The sequence below is a fragment of the Calliphora vicina genome, chromosome 1, assembly GCF_958450345.1.
Source record: "Calliphora vicina chromosome 1, idCalVici1.1, whole genome shotgun sequence".
Taxonomy (NCBI): Eukaryota; Metazoa; Arthropoda; class Insecta; order Diptera; family Calliphoridae; genus Calliphora; species Calliphora vicina.
This window is the reverse complement of record NC_088780.1, coordinates 146373911-146390850: the sequence shown is the minus strand read 5'-3', so window position 1 is coordinate 146390850 and position 16940 is coordinate 146373911. Positions and strand designations below refer to the sequence as shown.

General features: G+C 29.5%; 1 protein-coding gene across 1 annotated transcript in view; it reads left to right on the top strand.

Annotated features, from left to right (window-relative positions):
• LOC135958706 (uncharacterized) overlaps window positions 1-12950 on the top strand; it is a 103607-nt gene extending 90657 nt beyond the window's left edge. The window contains exons 5-6 of the mRNA XM_065509601.1: window positions 12425-12565; window positions 12720-12950. Of these exons, the coding sequence (XP_065365673.1) occupies window positions 12425-12565; window positions 12720-12827 (249 nt within the window). The 3' untranslated portion in view covers window positions 12828-12950. The remainder of the gene's footprint in view (window positions 1-12424; window positions 12566-12719) is intronic.
• The last annotated feature ends 3990 nt before the right edge of the window (window positions 12951-16940 follow it).

The following is a 16940-nucleotide window of genomic DNA, read 5'->3' as shown; positions in this document are numbered from 1 at the left end:
TTATGTTTTCTTTTAATATATTATACTAAACCAAATATTTTGCCTTTACAATCCGTCATATACGTGACATACCGTACGTGACAGATTTTTCTTTTATAATAAAACAATATACATATATTCTGTAAATATATGTATACAAAAACTAAAAAAAAAATAAATAGAAAATATGTATTAGCACAATTATGAATAAAAATTCCCCGGAAGTTTTTTTCCCTTTTCCCATTTTTCCTATTCAAATTCAATGGGAAAAAAACTCCAGCGGAATTTTTTATTCATAATTGGGCTGTATATATTCGTTTTCAATAAACAATTTGACAATAGCAAAAAACAATCAGAGTCAAATTCATTTCATAATACAAGCTAATTGGAGCCTAGTTTTCGCCACAATTTTAGCCTAAAACATTAAAAAAAAAAACTATTATTTTTGTCTTTAAAATGTTGTAATATGATCTAAATACTTTCACATAGTAACAACAATTCGACATTTTCGAAGCTAAAAAAAAAACAAAAACATCGTTCAAAAGATTGACATCTATTGTAAATCCTGCATTTTTATGTCATACACCCAATATATTTATTTTCGTGACTTAAAAATGTAAAGCGTACTTTCCTAAAACTCATAAATTTTTAAATTGAATTACTACAGCAGACCCTTCAATTATTCTAATGCCTGAACATTTTTATCGAAAAATCATTCTATAACAGCAGTTTAGATTTTAAAGCAGACTTAATGTTTGATATAATTGGGGGATTCAAACGGTCTCCTATTAGGTCGTATTGTCATAATGTCATAAAATATTTTTTTAGTTTAAATAATTTTTTGTTGGGTTTCAAACAAAAAAGTTATAAACTAATAAGACTTTTCTAACTATTGGTCAATTCACAAGGTCTCTTATCAGTCATATTGTCATAATGTCTTAATATATCTCGACTCGACAGCTCGGCTTAACCGACACTTAGGCATTCGGCGCAGGACTCTACTGGTTGGTTACGAGAACACAATAAACATAGCATACAGAGTACTATTATTTTAGGACACTTTTTACTTGAAAAACAATAAAAACCATTGTGAAATATTAGGACATTATGACAATATGACATGATAAGAGACCTTATGAATTGACCATATGTTTATTGGTTTGTCATAAAATAACACTTTTTTGTTTGCAGCACAACAAGAATTTGCTTAAACTAAAAAAATATTTTACGACATTATGACAATACGACCTAATAGCAGACCGTTTCAATCCCCCAAATGTGTTTAAAAATTAATACAACCAAAAATATGCCCCAAAACAGGAAATTTATTGTTTTAGTGCAAAATTTTAGAAACCGGTTGACCGAGTGATTAAAACATGTTAACCGAAAATCAACATTTTAAATTAACCGGTTCAGAAAAAACCGAAATTGCAAATTAGTAAAGAATTTAGTCTAATCTGGCAAACGTGAATACAAATTAAAATAACTGCAATATTTTTTTTACTAAATATTATTTAAATTGCTCTACAGCTTTACTAAATTATTAATTAAACTAATGCTTTAATAATGTAGAGATTTAAAGCAAATATAAATGGGTTTTTAAGAATTGTTATTTCGGTTAGAAAATAATCTACTGTATTTAGGAATTATTTCTATATATTTCAGTTATATTTTGTAGATTTTTTAATTTAATAAAAGATTAACACAGACTTGTTTTTTATTTAGTATTTCATACATTTTATTCATTCTTTTCATTGTTATAATTTAAAGTGGCTTGCTGTTTGGCTTGATGTTTGTGTGCAATTGTTTTCTTTTGTTATTTACTGAGTGAGGGTCTTTTCATTTCATTTTCTTTTCCTTAACAATACAAGGTTTTCCGACAGAGAAATAAAACACAAAAATTAAACAATGTAGGTTTATTGTTTCTGCAATATATACTTTTATACCTAGTATATAAAATAAAATACAATAAAATATATGTATAAAACACAAAATTTACTGTCTATTGAACGTAACCTTGTGCCTATTTATGGTTTCGATAGATGCTTCAGCATTCTATCCATCCATCCATTCATTCCATTGTTACTGCCAACCTGTGGATTAAATTGTAATAAAAAAGTGCGTTATTTTACATTTTAATGACCGTAAGGCATTTCCATCTCTCTACATCATACGTGCTGAGAATCCAAATGGTTTTACCATTTCTGTTTGTGGAAATCCCTGGAAATTTTCAGTTTATGTAGCAAAAATAAGTGGTAAATGTTATAAAGATTTTCACTGATAAAACATAAAGTTTCTATCCAATAAAATGTTTAAATTGATAGGGTAGAAAATGCATCCCAACTTGTCAATTGTCTAAATTACTTTAGAATGGAATTCTTTGAATTATTATAGAATAATTTTAATAATGAACTTGAGCCAAAATAAATTTACTTTCAAATTATCAACATTTTTGGTGAAAAAAAAAATTTGGTGAAACAAATTTTGGTAGAAAAAAAAATGATGAAAAATCGAGGTAGTCGCAGATTTTCTAACGGATGTATTGATGTATCAATATTGTGTATACGTTATTTAAGGGCTTCGGAAAGTTGATTTCAGCATACAGACGGGCATCGCTCTATCGACTCCGCTTTCTATAACGATCCGGAATTTATATATATACTTTATGCGATTGCAAAAGAAAAATGTAGAAATTACAAAGAGAATGACAAACTAATATATACCCATACTACTCATGTTGAAGGGACAAGGGCTCATGAAAAATTTCGATAGAGCAATGAGCAAGAATGGAACTACTTTTCAAAACCTTCATCGAAAATATTTTTCTCATCTATCCAAGAACTCAGTTTAAAGCAAATTCAAGCACAAAAGGCTATGGACCGCTATGGTTGGATATGGACCGATATTTATTTTTTGACAAAAAGATTAGAGATCATATTGTTACGTTTTAACCTTTTCAAAACGTTAGTTTATTTCCTTTAAATAAACCGGATACTTTTAATTGCAAATAAAAGCCGTTTAGTAGTTTGAAAATGGTAACAACTCATTATTTATTCAAATGTACAACAACAACAGAATTAAATAGTCACTCAATGTTTTTGTTATACACGTTTGTAAATTCTCAGAAATACAGACACTTTAAAATGTACACGAATTCACTTGAAAAATACAGCACACTTTAAGGCACTCAGTTGATGTTTATTCGAATAGCGTCTCTCTCACTCACTAACTACGGCAACCTCGTTAAAATCGTTATATTTGAATTCAAGTACAATTTCGTAACAATATATTGAGGCTCTTTTGATAATTTCAGATTTTTTGAATTTTTTTTATATAAAAACAAAGGGCCTGATTCAGAAACACGATAGGAAAACAATTTTTGTATGAAAATCACTCAGTTTTTATTGGGTATACATCTTAGAAATGCGGGATTTTTTTTCAAATTTGTAGCTTTTATTTTGAAGCATTTCTATAATATAAATTTATTCAAAGTCTTGGCCATTGTTAGCTGTGACATTTTACCATCTTTCTGGCAACATATGGATTCCGATCCAAAAAAAAAACTGCACATATTTTGAGGCCAAAAACGAATCAAGCCAATAAGAGAGAGCGTTCTGCATCGATCAAAACAAAAGGGTGAGAAAAATTTCCCAACTAATTCATTCTAAATACTTTTTAACAGGTATTGCAATATGAGGCCTGGCGTTGTCTTGATGGAATATTACGGTTTTATGTCTGTCCGCATAATTTGGGCCTTTTTCAGCCAATGCTCGCTTCAAAGGAATCAGTTGCGTTCGGTACAGGTTCTCTGTGATGGTCTGGTCAGTTTTCAGCAGCTCATAATGGAGAAGATCCTTTTGCATCCAAATACAGAGCATTACCTTAGCGCCCTGGATATTTGGCTTTGGTGTTGATTCGGCTGGTTGGCCGGGTTTCTTACGTTTCGGATTATCGTCATGGATCCATTTTTCATCGCATGTAATGATTCGGTGTAAAAATGATTTTCTTTTATAGCGTTCAAATATAATTTCGGACATGCAAAATCGTTTTTCAAGGTCTCTCGTTTTGAATGATTTTGCAAGCTCTTGTTGAGTTTGACAACAGCAATCATAGCGATCTTTGTCTTTCGTGTCAAAATCACTACTTCTGAACTGCACAAACCATTTCTCGCAAGTTGAAACCGATGGAACACAGTCACCATAAGCTTTGGTAAGCAATAGTTGTACTTTAGCGTCACTATATTCCAAATTAAAGATGCAAAAGAAACAAATATGACGCTTTGTTGGCATCGAAGCATAACAAAACTTTGTAGTTGACACTATAATGTCCAATAACTAAGTGAGAGCAGATGACAAATATGTACCCCTCAAAATGTCATATAAATTATTAAAACCAAAAGCCGCGTTCAAAAGACTAGCATAACCCGGTGCACTTTGCTACCCCTTCCCCTACCCAAGTAAAATTAAAAAAATATGAATGATTTCTGATACAAACTAACTACGTACAATGGTGCGAAAATAACACATGCAAAATATAACTAACTGATCCCACCCATTTTTAAATCTTTTGTGTAAAAAAATAACTCATATCAAGCTTTACTTTAACTTTCCTCTATAAGGGAGGGGTCATTCTTACTACGCTGATCACGCTTAGCTAAACTTCGTACAGGGATCAGGAATAAATTCGTTTTTAGCTAACCTCCGTAGAATGGTAATAAATTGATTGATACAGAGTTTAAATATTTTTAGAATAATAGTTCTCGAGATATTCAAAATTAATTATTTACATTGTGCCACGACAACTACTGCAATAAACTTGCAAGTATTACTTTGTATGGAAGGTGACGCACCTCCTTTTCCGACCCCTCCCATTTTGGTACCCCAGATATTCGAAATCAATATTTACTCTGTATGGGAGGTGCTACGCCCTCTAATCTAATTCCGTCTATATTCAGATAAACTCCGCACAGTAATAAGAAATTAATTCGTAAAAAGTTTAAACACTTTTACAATTATAGTTCTAAAGATATTCGAAATTAATTATTTACTTTGTATAAGGCCACGCCCACTATTCCAATCCCGAACAATTTCAGCGAAACTATGCAAAATTTAAATGAGCCATTTAGACTAAGTTTGGAGAATCTTGCAATTATAGTTCACAAAATATTTATAAATAACTATTTAATTTGTATGGGAGGTGACTTACCATTTGTTCCAACCCGTCCCATTTTTTTATTAAACTTCATGTCGTGATAAGAAATTGATTCGTATGAAGTATTTACCCCCATATTCATAAACAGTTTTTAAATTTGTCAAAGGTTTATAAAACAAATTTTGAATCGAAATTTTGTTTTATAAACCTTTGATAAATTTAAAAATAAATTGTTTATGCATATGGGAGTTAGAAAAAAAAAATAAACACCTTCAAAATATAGTTTATTAATTGACTTTGAATTACTAAAGTCTTCTTCTTTGTTTTCTATAACAACTCTCACTTAAAACAGAGCGAAATCAATACTGTTTAATTGTTTCTCTTATTTATTTACAACAAGAAATTGGGCAAACACGCATTTCTTTGTTTACATTTTAGCTTAAGGTTCACATGTGAGCGTAAAAGGGGTCTAAAGAAATCGACTTGCCTATTAATATTATGATGATGATGATACACCATCTATTGTAAATCCCGCATTTTTAAATTATAAGAGTCCTAATATTCGGCCAAAACAAACCAAAACTTTTCAAATATGCTATTAATTTCCTAGAAAAAAATAGTTATTGTAATTTTAAAGCATTTTAGGTGCCCTGAAACACCCACTTTACATTGAGGACTCCCTTAATCTTGTTTTTATATGTTGAACTGAAAAGTTTTTTTGAGGAAACAGTTTTTACAGGATGATTAGGCATTTTACAATGAAATATGAGTTTTCTCTATGCTGCGAGTATTCATTATATTCAAAACATGTTTCTCCTTTAATATACTATAATCTTGGTTTTTCCTTTAGAGTTTCGGCCTTACGATGATTTTTGTCTAGAACAATAATTATTAGATACGTTATTTTGAAAAACTCATATTTTCATTTTCGTTAAGTCTACCTTTTATACTCCAAACAAATGAGAACCTCCTATTGTACATTAAGCATAATCAAAATTTTGCTCAATTATGAAATATCAATCAACATAATTATAATCAATCACATAAGGTTTTTAATTTAATCAACAACTTTAACTAGCAAATTTGAATAGTACAATTTTTGCATTCCTTTCTAATCAGTCAAATAAATTTGGCGACAAAATTGCGAGCCTACAGACAGATCATGTTTAATCCGGCTATTAAAATCTATAGACTGGCAAAGTATTTAAGTACATTTACTTTAGAAAATAAATGATGAGTTCATGTTTAACGATTTATTCAAGGTCTAGCCACCAAATATATAACAAAAAATCCCTTTACAAACAATGAGCAAAAAAACAAAAAATAATACGAAAATGGTATTTTAATAGTAGCAGACTGGATAGTAAACATAAATTGCAATAATAAAAATAATGTTTTTATTTGAATAAGTAAAAAATTCTCCAAAATACAGTTTAGTAGAATTTATTTAATAAACAAAAACACTTGGACGTATGATTTATATCAATATTTTTGTTTAGTGTTCAAATATACATTATACGCCATCATGTTGTTTTGTTTTCATACAAAGTCAACCAACAGCACTATTTTAAATCACATCATCAATTCCCATGAAAAGTTGTAAATTTAATGACAAAAATTATTATCTGACATTTTCTAGAATTTACACATTTTTCTAACCCCTTTCACTGCCCAAAGTAGTTAATAATCCATGTTTTGTTTTTAATTTTCTTTACTTTCCTAAATAAATATTTATCCTTGAAATAGAAAAAAAAAACTGAAAATAAAACTTGACAAATGTGTACAACAAAATAACTGTACATTATGTATTCGATTACCATAAAGAATAATTAATTTTTTCCTTACTGAAAGCATCTCTAGTGGTAAATATAATTTGAATATTTTTGATTTTGAAAAATGCAAATGAGCAAAAACGAAGCATGTTCAAACATGCTTTCTACCTTTTTGTGTGGATTGTAAGCAACCGTTAATGACATGAAACTACACAAAATGAGAAAGAGCATAAAAACCTTATGACCTTATTTCAAAAGTTCGTTTTACGTTCGTTCGAGTGTGCTTGTGAAGGGGTTTTTGCAATATTGCGCCAGCGGTATTGTAAGGCCTTAATTAAGGCCATATTTGCAGACACAAGGCTACCCATGTCATTGAGAGCCATTCAAAATTTCAACTAAAATATCATTTAAACTATTGGGTGTATTTACAATAGATGGCGTATCTTTTGAACGTGTATTTTGTTTTTAATAACTTATATATCATTTTAAAGGATACATATCTGTGTCATTTATTCTCAATAACAAAATTTTTTTTTTGCTTCGAAAATGGTTGTTGCTTTACTTCTTTAATTTGGGAAAAATTTAAACTCTGCTGAAGCAAGCATTTTAAGAGTTCTATTATGGAAAATATTCTTAATGAAATCAGCATAATAACTTAAGGAAGGGTCATGCAACGTTTTATTTATTAATTTTTTTGACTCGGAGAAGCAAAATCCTTCTTGAACATCTACTGCGAGAAGACACAGTGGAATGAGAATCGCATATTTTAGAATGTGTAAATATGACTTTTAGAAGGCCTGCAAATCGAAGCCCTAACAATATTTCCCGCTGGGGTGCGCACTTATTTTTGAGTATATGTATGTTGTTAACACAATATGGTCTCTAATGATGTATGTGTTATGGCTGATTTATTACGTTACGGATATACGAAAATACTTAAAAAATACGAGGCAAAGAAGAAAAATTCTTTTAAAATTTCTTGTTGAAAACTTGAAAAGAGGGCAGTATGTGGACTAGTTGTTCATTTATTTAGAATCTCAAAGGTTAATTTCTTAGATTTTCAAAGGATTTTTTAGATTGCCAACGCTGCATACAATTATAATTGCACGTATAATAACCGTATGAGCAAAATTTTAGTTACAGGATGATCCATATGAAAGCAGACAGCAGTTGGATTAAATTCTTATTTTTTAAATTTTACTTTAAATTCTGAGAAGCTCAATTAAAATTGAGATTTGATTTGATAAGTTATAATTAATATCGTAATAAACTAGGACATAAACAAGTTGTATATAAACATAAATCTTTCTGCCAACTCTTGTGAGGATCGGTCCATAATTGACCCTGAGCCCCAATATAAATATGTTGTAAATTTTGATTGAAATCGGAAATGACAAATCCGAAAATAGCTAATTTATATCAGTTTTGGAATGGATTCTCACTTATTTAGAAAATAATGCTGTTTTATTTTTCGTTGTAAATATATTTGCAAACTGCATACATTCGGATTATTCATACATACATTAGGAAGGTGCAAATACAACGTCTTTATATTAATTTAAATGCTGTCTTTAAAAAGATTTTAAATTATATTAAAAAATTACAGCAAAATCTGCCGCAAAGGCTTGAACCGATTTTTTTAATTTTATTTTTAAGGAAGTCTAGCTATTATTTAGTTGGAAACATCGATTCCATTTGTATCCATACAAATAGTAACATCCTAATGTACATGCATGTATTTACATTTCTATGATTTATTTCCAAAATATTTGCTTAATATTTTAGTATAACTATATATGAACAAGCATATTTTAAATGTAGAATAACTGGGAGAATTTATTTCGAACATTTTTAAAATTATATTCATTTACTTAACAAAAAGGCCAACAACGATTATGGCACAAGTTTAGATAAAGAAGAATGTAATACATTTTTGAAAATAGTTATATTTTAGAGCATGGTATTAAAATTAATGAACTAATCTTAAATGAGTACTTAAATTGTACTTAAAAATTGATTTAAACAATTTTTTTTAATTTATAGAAGAAAATACGTCTATATAATATTTAAAGCAGAGATTGATTACAAACTCGTCCACATATGGGTATTTCTTGGGGTATCGAACGTACGTTCGTAAGCTTTGATGTCCAAAGAATATAGAAAATAAAAATTGTCCTAGCATTTTTTTGCGTTTCGATAGAATTTTGGTAGCTCTGTGTTTAGTGCAAAAGATGGATTTCATCGAGTTTAAGTTTTCATAATGATATGTAGTTATAAACATTTGGTAACGAACGTATGCAAAATAGAAACTTTGGCTGGCAGTAGTGAAATGTAAAAATCTGCGAAATGGAACGGAATATTTAAAAGCGATTAATTTATTTTAAAAGTGTATTAATGTAGGTATCTATCCGGTATTTACGCAACAAAATATCTCTATTGGTACTTTGTTTAAGTACCGGTCGCGAACGTACATTTTTCCATTTTTTTTTATTAGTATCACCATGCATTTTCCCATAAATATATTCAAATTTCCTTAGTAAATATGTTAGAAAGTTTCGTCGATCAAGCCCGACAATATAATACCCTACACTAAGTAACATTTTTCTTTTAAAAATTTAATAATTTATATTCGAGAGTGATTTTCGAATTGGGCCTTCTATGGGAGCTATGACCAATTATTTACCGATCACCATGAAATTAGGTCGTGTTTATTTATGTCTATATGAAAATTATTTATGTTGAATTTTATGTATATACCAAAATTTTTATGAGATTTATGATCGTTAAAGTGATTTACGGAAGAGTGACTAATGACTAATTATGGACCGATCATAATAAAATTTGGTGACATGAATTCGGCAAATATAGAACTTATTTGGAGCGAAACTTGGTTAGATACCTACATAAATTAAACATTAATGACCGATAAAGTCCAATTTCGAAGGACATTTGTATGGGGGCTAGGTGAAATAATGGACCGATTTCGGCCGTTTCAGTAGGCTTCGTCATTGTGTGTACCAAATTATATCGAAATATCTTCAATAAAACACGATGATTATCAACATTTTATTTTTCGATTCTGGTTGACTAATCGTAGGAAATGCCCATATTTAAGTTCACCAAATTACCACTTATTTTTTGGTAATAAAAAATAAATCCTTCAAAATAAATGATATAAAAATAATTTTCGATTACATTATTTGCTAGAGCATTTACTAGTTTTGTTCCCTTAGAACAATTTGTGACTAGTGATAAAGAACTTTATAAAAATACTAGCTCACCCGGCAAACGTTGTTCTGCCATAGCTCACACAAAGTTTGCAGACTCCCACTATAATAGTACTCCAGATATGCAATAATAAATATTTATTTCGTATGGGAGGAGCCACGCCCACTATATAGGTCAATTGTGAATCTAAACCATCCAGGGACCCACTCAAACACACACAAAAAATATCATCGAAATCGGCCCTGCCGTTAAGGAGGAGTTCAGTTACTAACACACACACACAGAAGAATTATATATAAAGAAGATTAAGAAAATTTACAAAAAAGGGCAAATGATAAAAAAGAGCCCCTGAAGCACACCGATTGCTCACCAAAGCTTATGGTGAATATATTCCGTCGGTTTTAACGTGCGAGACATGGTTTGTTCGGTTCAGAAGTGGTGATTTTAACACTGAAGACAAATAATGAAGATTGTTGTAAAAATCAACAAGAGCTTGCAAAATCTACTCAAGTAACAATTGCAAACGTTTGCGAGCAGCAGGTTTCATCCAAAAGCTGGTAAATTGGGTACCATACGAATTGAAACAGAGAAACCTTGATAGACGATATAGCATGTCCAAAATTATGTTTGAACGCTATAAAAGGAAATCATTTTTGCACCGAATCATTGCTTGCGATGAAAAATGGACCCATTACGATAAACAGAAGCTTAAGATGCAGACCTTGCCACGTCCGACTACTATATGTTTCGATCGATGCAGAACGCTCTCTCTGGGATACGCTTCACTTCAGAACCGAATATCCGAAATTGGATTGATTCGTTCTTGGCACCAATGGATGAGCTGTTCTTTTGGATCGGATTCCATATGCTGCCAGATAGTTGGGAAAAGGTCGTGGCTAACAACTGAACCTAAATCTTTTACGAACTTTTATGAGGATCGGTCCATAATTGACCCACCACATCGTGTTAAAGTGACAGGTCCCTTTCAAGAAACCAAACATGTGGCTATTTATATGTGTGTTCCTTTCCCCTAGGCCGTTAACAAATTTGTTATTACTAGGGGGCGGATTTTCATGCATTTATTATTGGAAAATATGCGCCTAAAATATGCTTCAAAAAAATCAAAATATGACCTAAAAATTTAAAAAATATGCACTTATATTTTTGTGCAGAAACATAAAATAATTAAGTATGGATTTCGAAATGTCTTAAAAATACACAACACTGTTGCCAGCAGTTAGAACTCTTTAAATTATACCAGGTATTAAACAATTAAAGTTCTAAAACTATTTTTAACATTACTTTTCTTCTAAAAAACGATGGATATTTATATTAATTGTAATATCTTGGTATAAATACTTGTTTAAACTTTAAAGCCAAGAGCTTCTATATTGTGACTTTCCCTTTAGAATCATCAATATTTTGATCGTGCTGTAAAGTAGCATCCAACCTTAATATTTATCTCGTCAATTGGTTAATTTATACATCCCATGTAATCTAGCATAAAGACAATTGTCACTTAAGTGTCCCTATGTAATCTATAGTGTAAGGACTTTAAACGTTAATTGTGTAATGTATTTGTCTCTAAGTTATCCAAAATCACTAGTTTACGACAGTCTCGTAGAACTGCTTGGAAATGACTGTCAGGAGCGGTTACTGTATATGTGAAGTTACAAAATCTTTCGATAACGAAATCTCTTATAAATCGAATGTGCAATGAAAACAAATATGAATGTTTTCGACACATTTAATGAATTTTTGATACTTAAAAAAACTAAACTTTTTTGAATAAAAGTGTTCTGAAATGATAATTTTCAATTACTGATAGAGAAATGAAAAACTTAATGCCAGTTTCTCGATACATTGTTTCGACAAAAAAATTTTTGTCGAAACAATGTATTGCCCATTAACGACAAAAAATTATATTTTTATTAAAAATTGGCATAATATGCATTTTGAAGTAAAATATAACAAAATATGCGTTATCAATAAAATATGCAAAAATATGCACTAACAAATCGATGCAATTTTGCAGCAAAATGTGCGATTCGGATAGATAATTAGTCTACATTGTATTTGGACGTTCGAGAAAAAACACGCATTTGCATATAAATCCGCCCCCTAGTTATTACCAATTGTACTGAAAATTGTATTACTTTTTCGTTTAAGTTATTTGGTCTATTTTGTTCTATATTTGTTATTTTTGAATTTTTATACTACTTGTTTTGTTTAAGTCATTTAAAACATTATTTAAAAAAAAAAAAAAAAATTCTTCAATTTCTTTATTTTTCTAGGATGTTGTTTCCATATTAGGCGGTGCAATTGGCGCTATGCGTATTCCAGAAAAATGGTTTCCAGGTTTGGTTGATTTCTATTTAAATTCCCACAATATAATGCATGTCTTAGTTGTCGTTGCTGTCTATTCAATGCATAAGGTAAGTTTTAAAAACACACAACAATTTTTAAGGTCTCATTTAATGAAACAAAACAGAAAATTTTTCATAAAAATTTGTTCTTTTGTTTTACAAAATAAAATCTTATTATCTATCACTAATAAATTAAATTTAAAACACAACGCTATTTTTATAGGCAACTGTTAAAGATTTCGAATGGATGGAGTCAACAAATTGTGATGCCTTTGTAAATGTCACTAGTAAAGTACTTGAAACTACCTTAAATACGAAAATAGAACTATGACCATTTGAATTCAATACCTTATTAAATTATTATAATCGTTTTTTATTTCTATTAAGTTTTAATAGTTGAAAATATTTCTAGACACTAAATAAAATAAATCTACTTAAAACTTAAGAACTAAAATTCTGTTTCAAATAATATTTAAAACAAAAAACAACCAAAAAAAATTGCAAAAATTCCAAAACATCAATAAAAAAAAAAACAAATGTTTTTATCTAAAACTAATAAATACAAACAAAAATTATTTTCTTCTTCTAAAAACTTAAACAGCATAATTTTCCTTCTTTTATTTTGGTCTTTTGAAATTAAAAAATTTTAGCAACTTTTTTCGAAGAAAAAAAAATAATAAAAAGATGAAAAAAATAAAACAAAATTAAACAATTTATTTAAGTAATCAACAACAGTAAGAATTACAATAATGAAAAGTTCTTAAATAATTTAAGTTAATTAAGCACCATTTTAAATAATAAATTACAGATTTTACAGTTACATTTATGACTAAATTAATGGTCATAAAATAAATATGCTACACGGAATGTACAATATGTATGTAACTTAAGAAATAATGGCATACTTTAGGGCGCTATACACAGCTTTATGTGCTGCCTGAAAAAGTAATTAGAAACCCTTTTCAAATCTAAAAATAACATTTTTATGATTATTTTATTACTGTCATACATGAAATTGTAAACTCTTTAAAAATACTACATAGTTTCTCCTAAACTACACTTTCAGTTATAAAATTTCCAAAAAAACAAAAGCAAAAAAAAACACACACTTAATTAAATAAACGATTAAATTTTAACAAAAGTACTTCAAGAAACAAATAAAATTCTCTACGACTGTGGTACTAAATATTAAGCTAATAATTATATAAATAAATAAATAAATGAATAATTAATTAATTAAAAAGATACAAAGTTTAACAAAGCAAAGAAAAATTATATAAAAATTAAAATTTAACAATGAACAAATTATAAAGCAAATGAAAATCAATACTAGTCTTATAGATTTAAACAACAACAACAACAAAAACATAAATACAAATTATAAAAATAATTAATTAATTAATTTAGTTCTAGTAGTTGCAATAACAATGAAACATTTTAGTCAAAAAATAATAAAAAAAAAATTAAATAAATAAATAGTTTATCAATTTAACGATAATAAAGAAACCTTAGAACAATATTAAATTAATTATAATAATGATAAACAACAACAAAAGTTTAGTAAATTTATATAGTAAACTAAAGCATAACGAATATAAATTCATTGAAAAATGTATGAAATTTTAAAATAAAATTTCTCCATGCTAAAAGAAAAACTCTCAATTATTGAAACATTAAGTATTAAAATCTGTTATCCTAAATAAATTACACAATCAGTTAGAAATGTATTTGTACTATTTTCACTAGAAATCACATTTCAAAGACAAGCTTTCAAGGTTTCTATTGGTCAATTCACAAGGTCTGTTATCATGTCATATTGTCATAATGTCCTAAAATTTTAAGACTCGGCGGCTCGGCTTAACCAACTCTTAGGCTTTGAGTGCAGGTCTCTGCTCTGTAGTAGTTTTAGGACATTTTTTGCTTGAAAGGCAATAACAACATTTTCAAAACATTGTGAAATATTAGGACATTATGACAATATGACATGATAGTAAACCTTGTAAATGACTTTGATAGACTTTTTATATTCGTGGTAAGTAAATAGTTTCCTGTACGCAAACAGTCAAGTACTCGTCAGATGTAGACGCAATATGTAGATGTAGACTCGTCGGATGTAGACCCAATATGTATTCGTGAGACATCACAATAGGTCATTAAGTACCCCAGCAGTTCTAGGAGACAGTACCGAACTAGTGATTTTACCCATCATTTAGGGTGGGAGCTAGTTACTTCAATAGCTAGTCATTTTAACATGACTAGTCATTTTAACACGGGCATGTCCTAGGCACAGGGTCAATTGTCTCTTTTTGATTACAATGGGACTGTCTAATAGCTGGTCCAAAGTAGGCAACGCATTGGATTCACAAATTGGTTACATAGCGTCAGTTACCTTGCTAGCTTTGTAACTGGTTACTTGATCAGCTACTTGACTAGTTATTTTAACACGTGTATGTCCTAAGCAGGGGGTCAATTGACCCTTTTGATTACAATGTGACTATCGGATAGCTGATCGAAAGTAGTCAACGCTTCTGGTGGGTAAAATAAAGTGCAGTACAAAAAAAAGTTTGAAGTGACTTCACCATAGGTTACTAAGAGGCACTAAAGTGACTATTGACTTCATGCTATGTTACATGGGATATCAGTATACTTAAGCAAAAATAAAAATAACCTGTATGAGAATTATATTAACACAATTTGTAAAAAACAGTTTGTACGAATTACTCACAAAAAGTTTAAAGTGACTACACTCTAGATTACTTAGAGACACTTAAGTGACAATTGTCTTCACGCTAGATTACTTGGGATGCATAAAGAAACCAATTGTCTTCTCTCTGCACTACAAAGTGCACACACGTGTCAAATGACCAAAATATATAAAATGGTGTCAGCCAAGTGATAAGACATTTGTGACAATTACAGTCTTTAAGGGATACATTGACTACTTGCTTAACTGCTGGTACCAGACTCAGATACCTCATCAAGGTGGGTTAGTTGGAAAATCGTTTCCTCCTTTTCCCTGTCCTTGCAGCTACGACAATGGTCGTTAAAGGTGAGTCCAATGCGACTTGCATGCTTGCCTAGCATCCAGTGCGCCGTTAATACTGCCAGCTACCTCGATATATCTATTCTATAACGGGTTCTCAGTTGCATAGTTCGATTTTCTTTAAAAGAAGGCCATATTGACTTGGTCATCCTACATGTATACATATATACTTAGAAATAAGAGAATGTTTGTAAACAAATATTTGGTTATCCATTACCGAAGATCATGGTAAAAAACGACAAGTAAGAGAACTGTATTCGACTGTGCCGAATCTTATATACCCTTCAACCAAATTATACTTCAAAATAAAAATTTTAAATATTTTTAGGTAAACAAAAATTTTTTTTCCAAAGGTGTTTTTTTTTAAATTTTTGGAAAAAAAAATTCGAATTGTTATTTAATTTTTTTTTTATAATTTAAAAAAAAAAATTTGGTGAAAAAAAATATCGGGTTAAAAAAAATTTTTTCCGATTTTTACCCATTGTAGGTCCAACTTACTATAGTCTTATATACATCGTTGCAAAGGACTTTGATATATCTATTATTAGATTGCCTATATTAATGACTTAGTAATCCAGATATAGATCTTAAATAGGTCAAAAATCGGGGTTGTCCTGGTTTTTTCCTCATATCTCAGCCATTTGTGGACCGATTTTGCAGATTTTAAATAGGAAACTTCTCGAAAGCTTATCTGACTGAATTATTGAAGATTTGGATCCCGAAGATATCTGGGGTCTTCAGAAAATTGATTTCAACAGCCAGACGGACAGGGCTTAATCGACTCCGCTATCTATAAGGATCCAGAATTTATATACTTTATAGGGTCGGAAAATTATATTGTGGAAATTACAATAAAAAGTATTTATTTTATTACAAGTAATTGCTTCTGTACATAATCCAAAATACTTTGCAAGATTCCGCATTTCTTTCTGTCTGTGTAATATATTTATTTAATTTTAAATTTACTTATTATCATTAAATCATTTCAGTATTTGGGGACTTTATAATGCTAAAATATTAATAAATTAAAATAAGTTATTCGTATGTTTCTTACAAAGATAGCTGCTATTGTTATTATTTAACTTGAACTTAATAAATGCTTTTGATAGTTCCATGCTAGGATTATTTAAATTTTTAAATTTTAAAATATTTCATTATATTTTTCTATATATTTCTACTTTAAAAAAAAACATAGTTTTCTAATAATAAATAATAATTTTTGTATTGTCCCCCTTATCATACTTATTCACCCCTATCGGCATTAACATGTGAAATTTATTTTCATTTCCCTCGAAGTGAAAACTGCTATTGTGATATTCCCATGAACTTTTCATTCACAATAGTGGATTTTGTTCGTAACAACGGTTTATTGTTTACAAAATTCCATCTAAAAACTTCGCA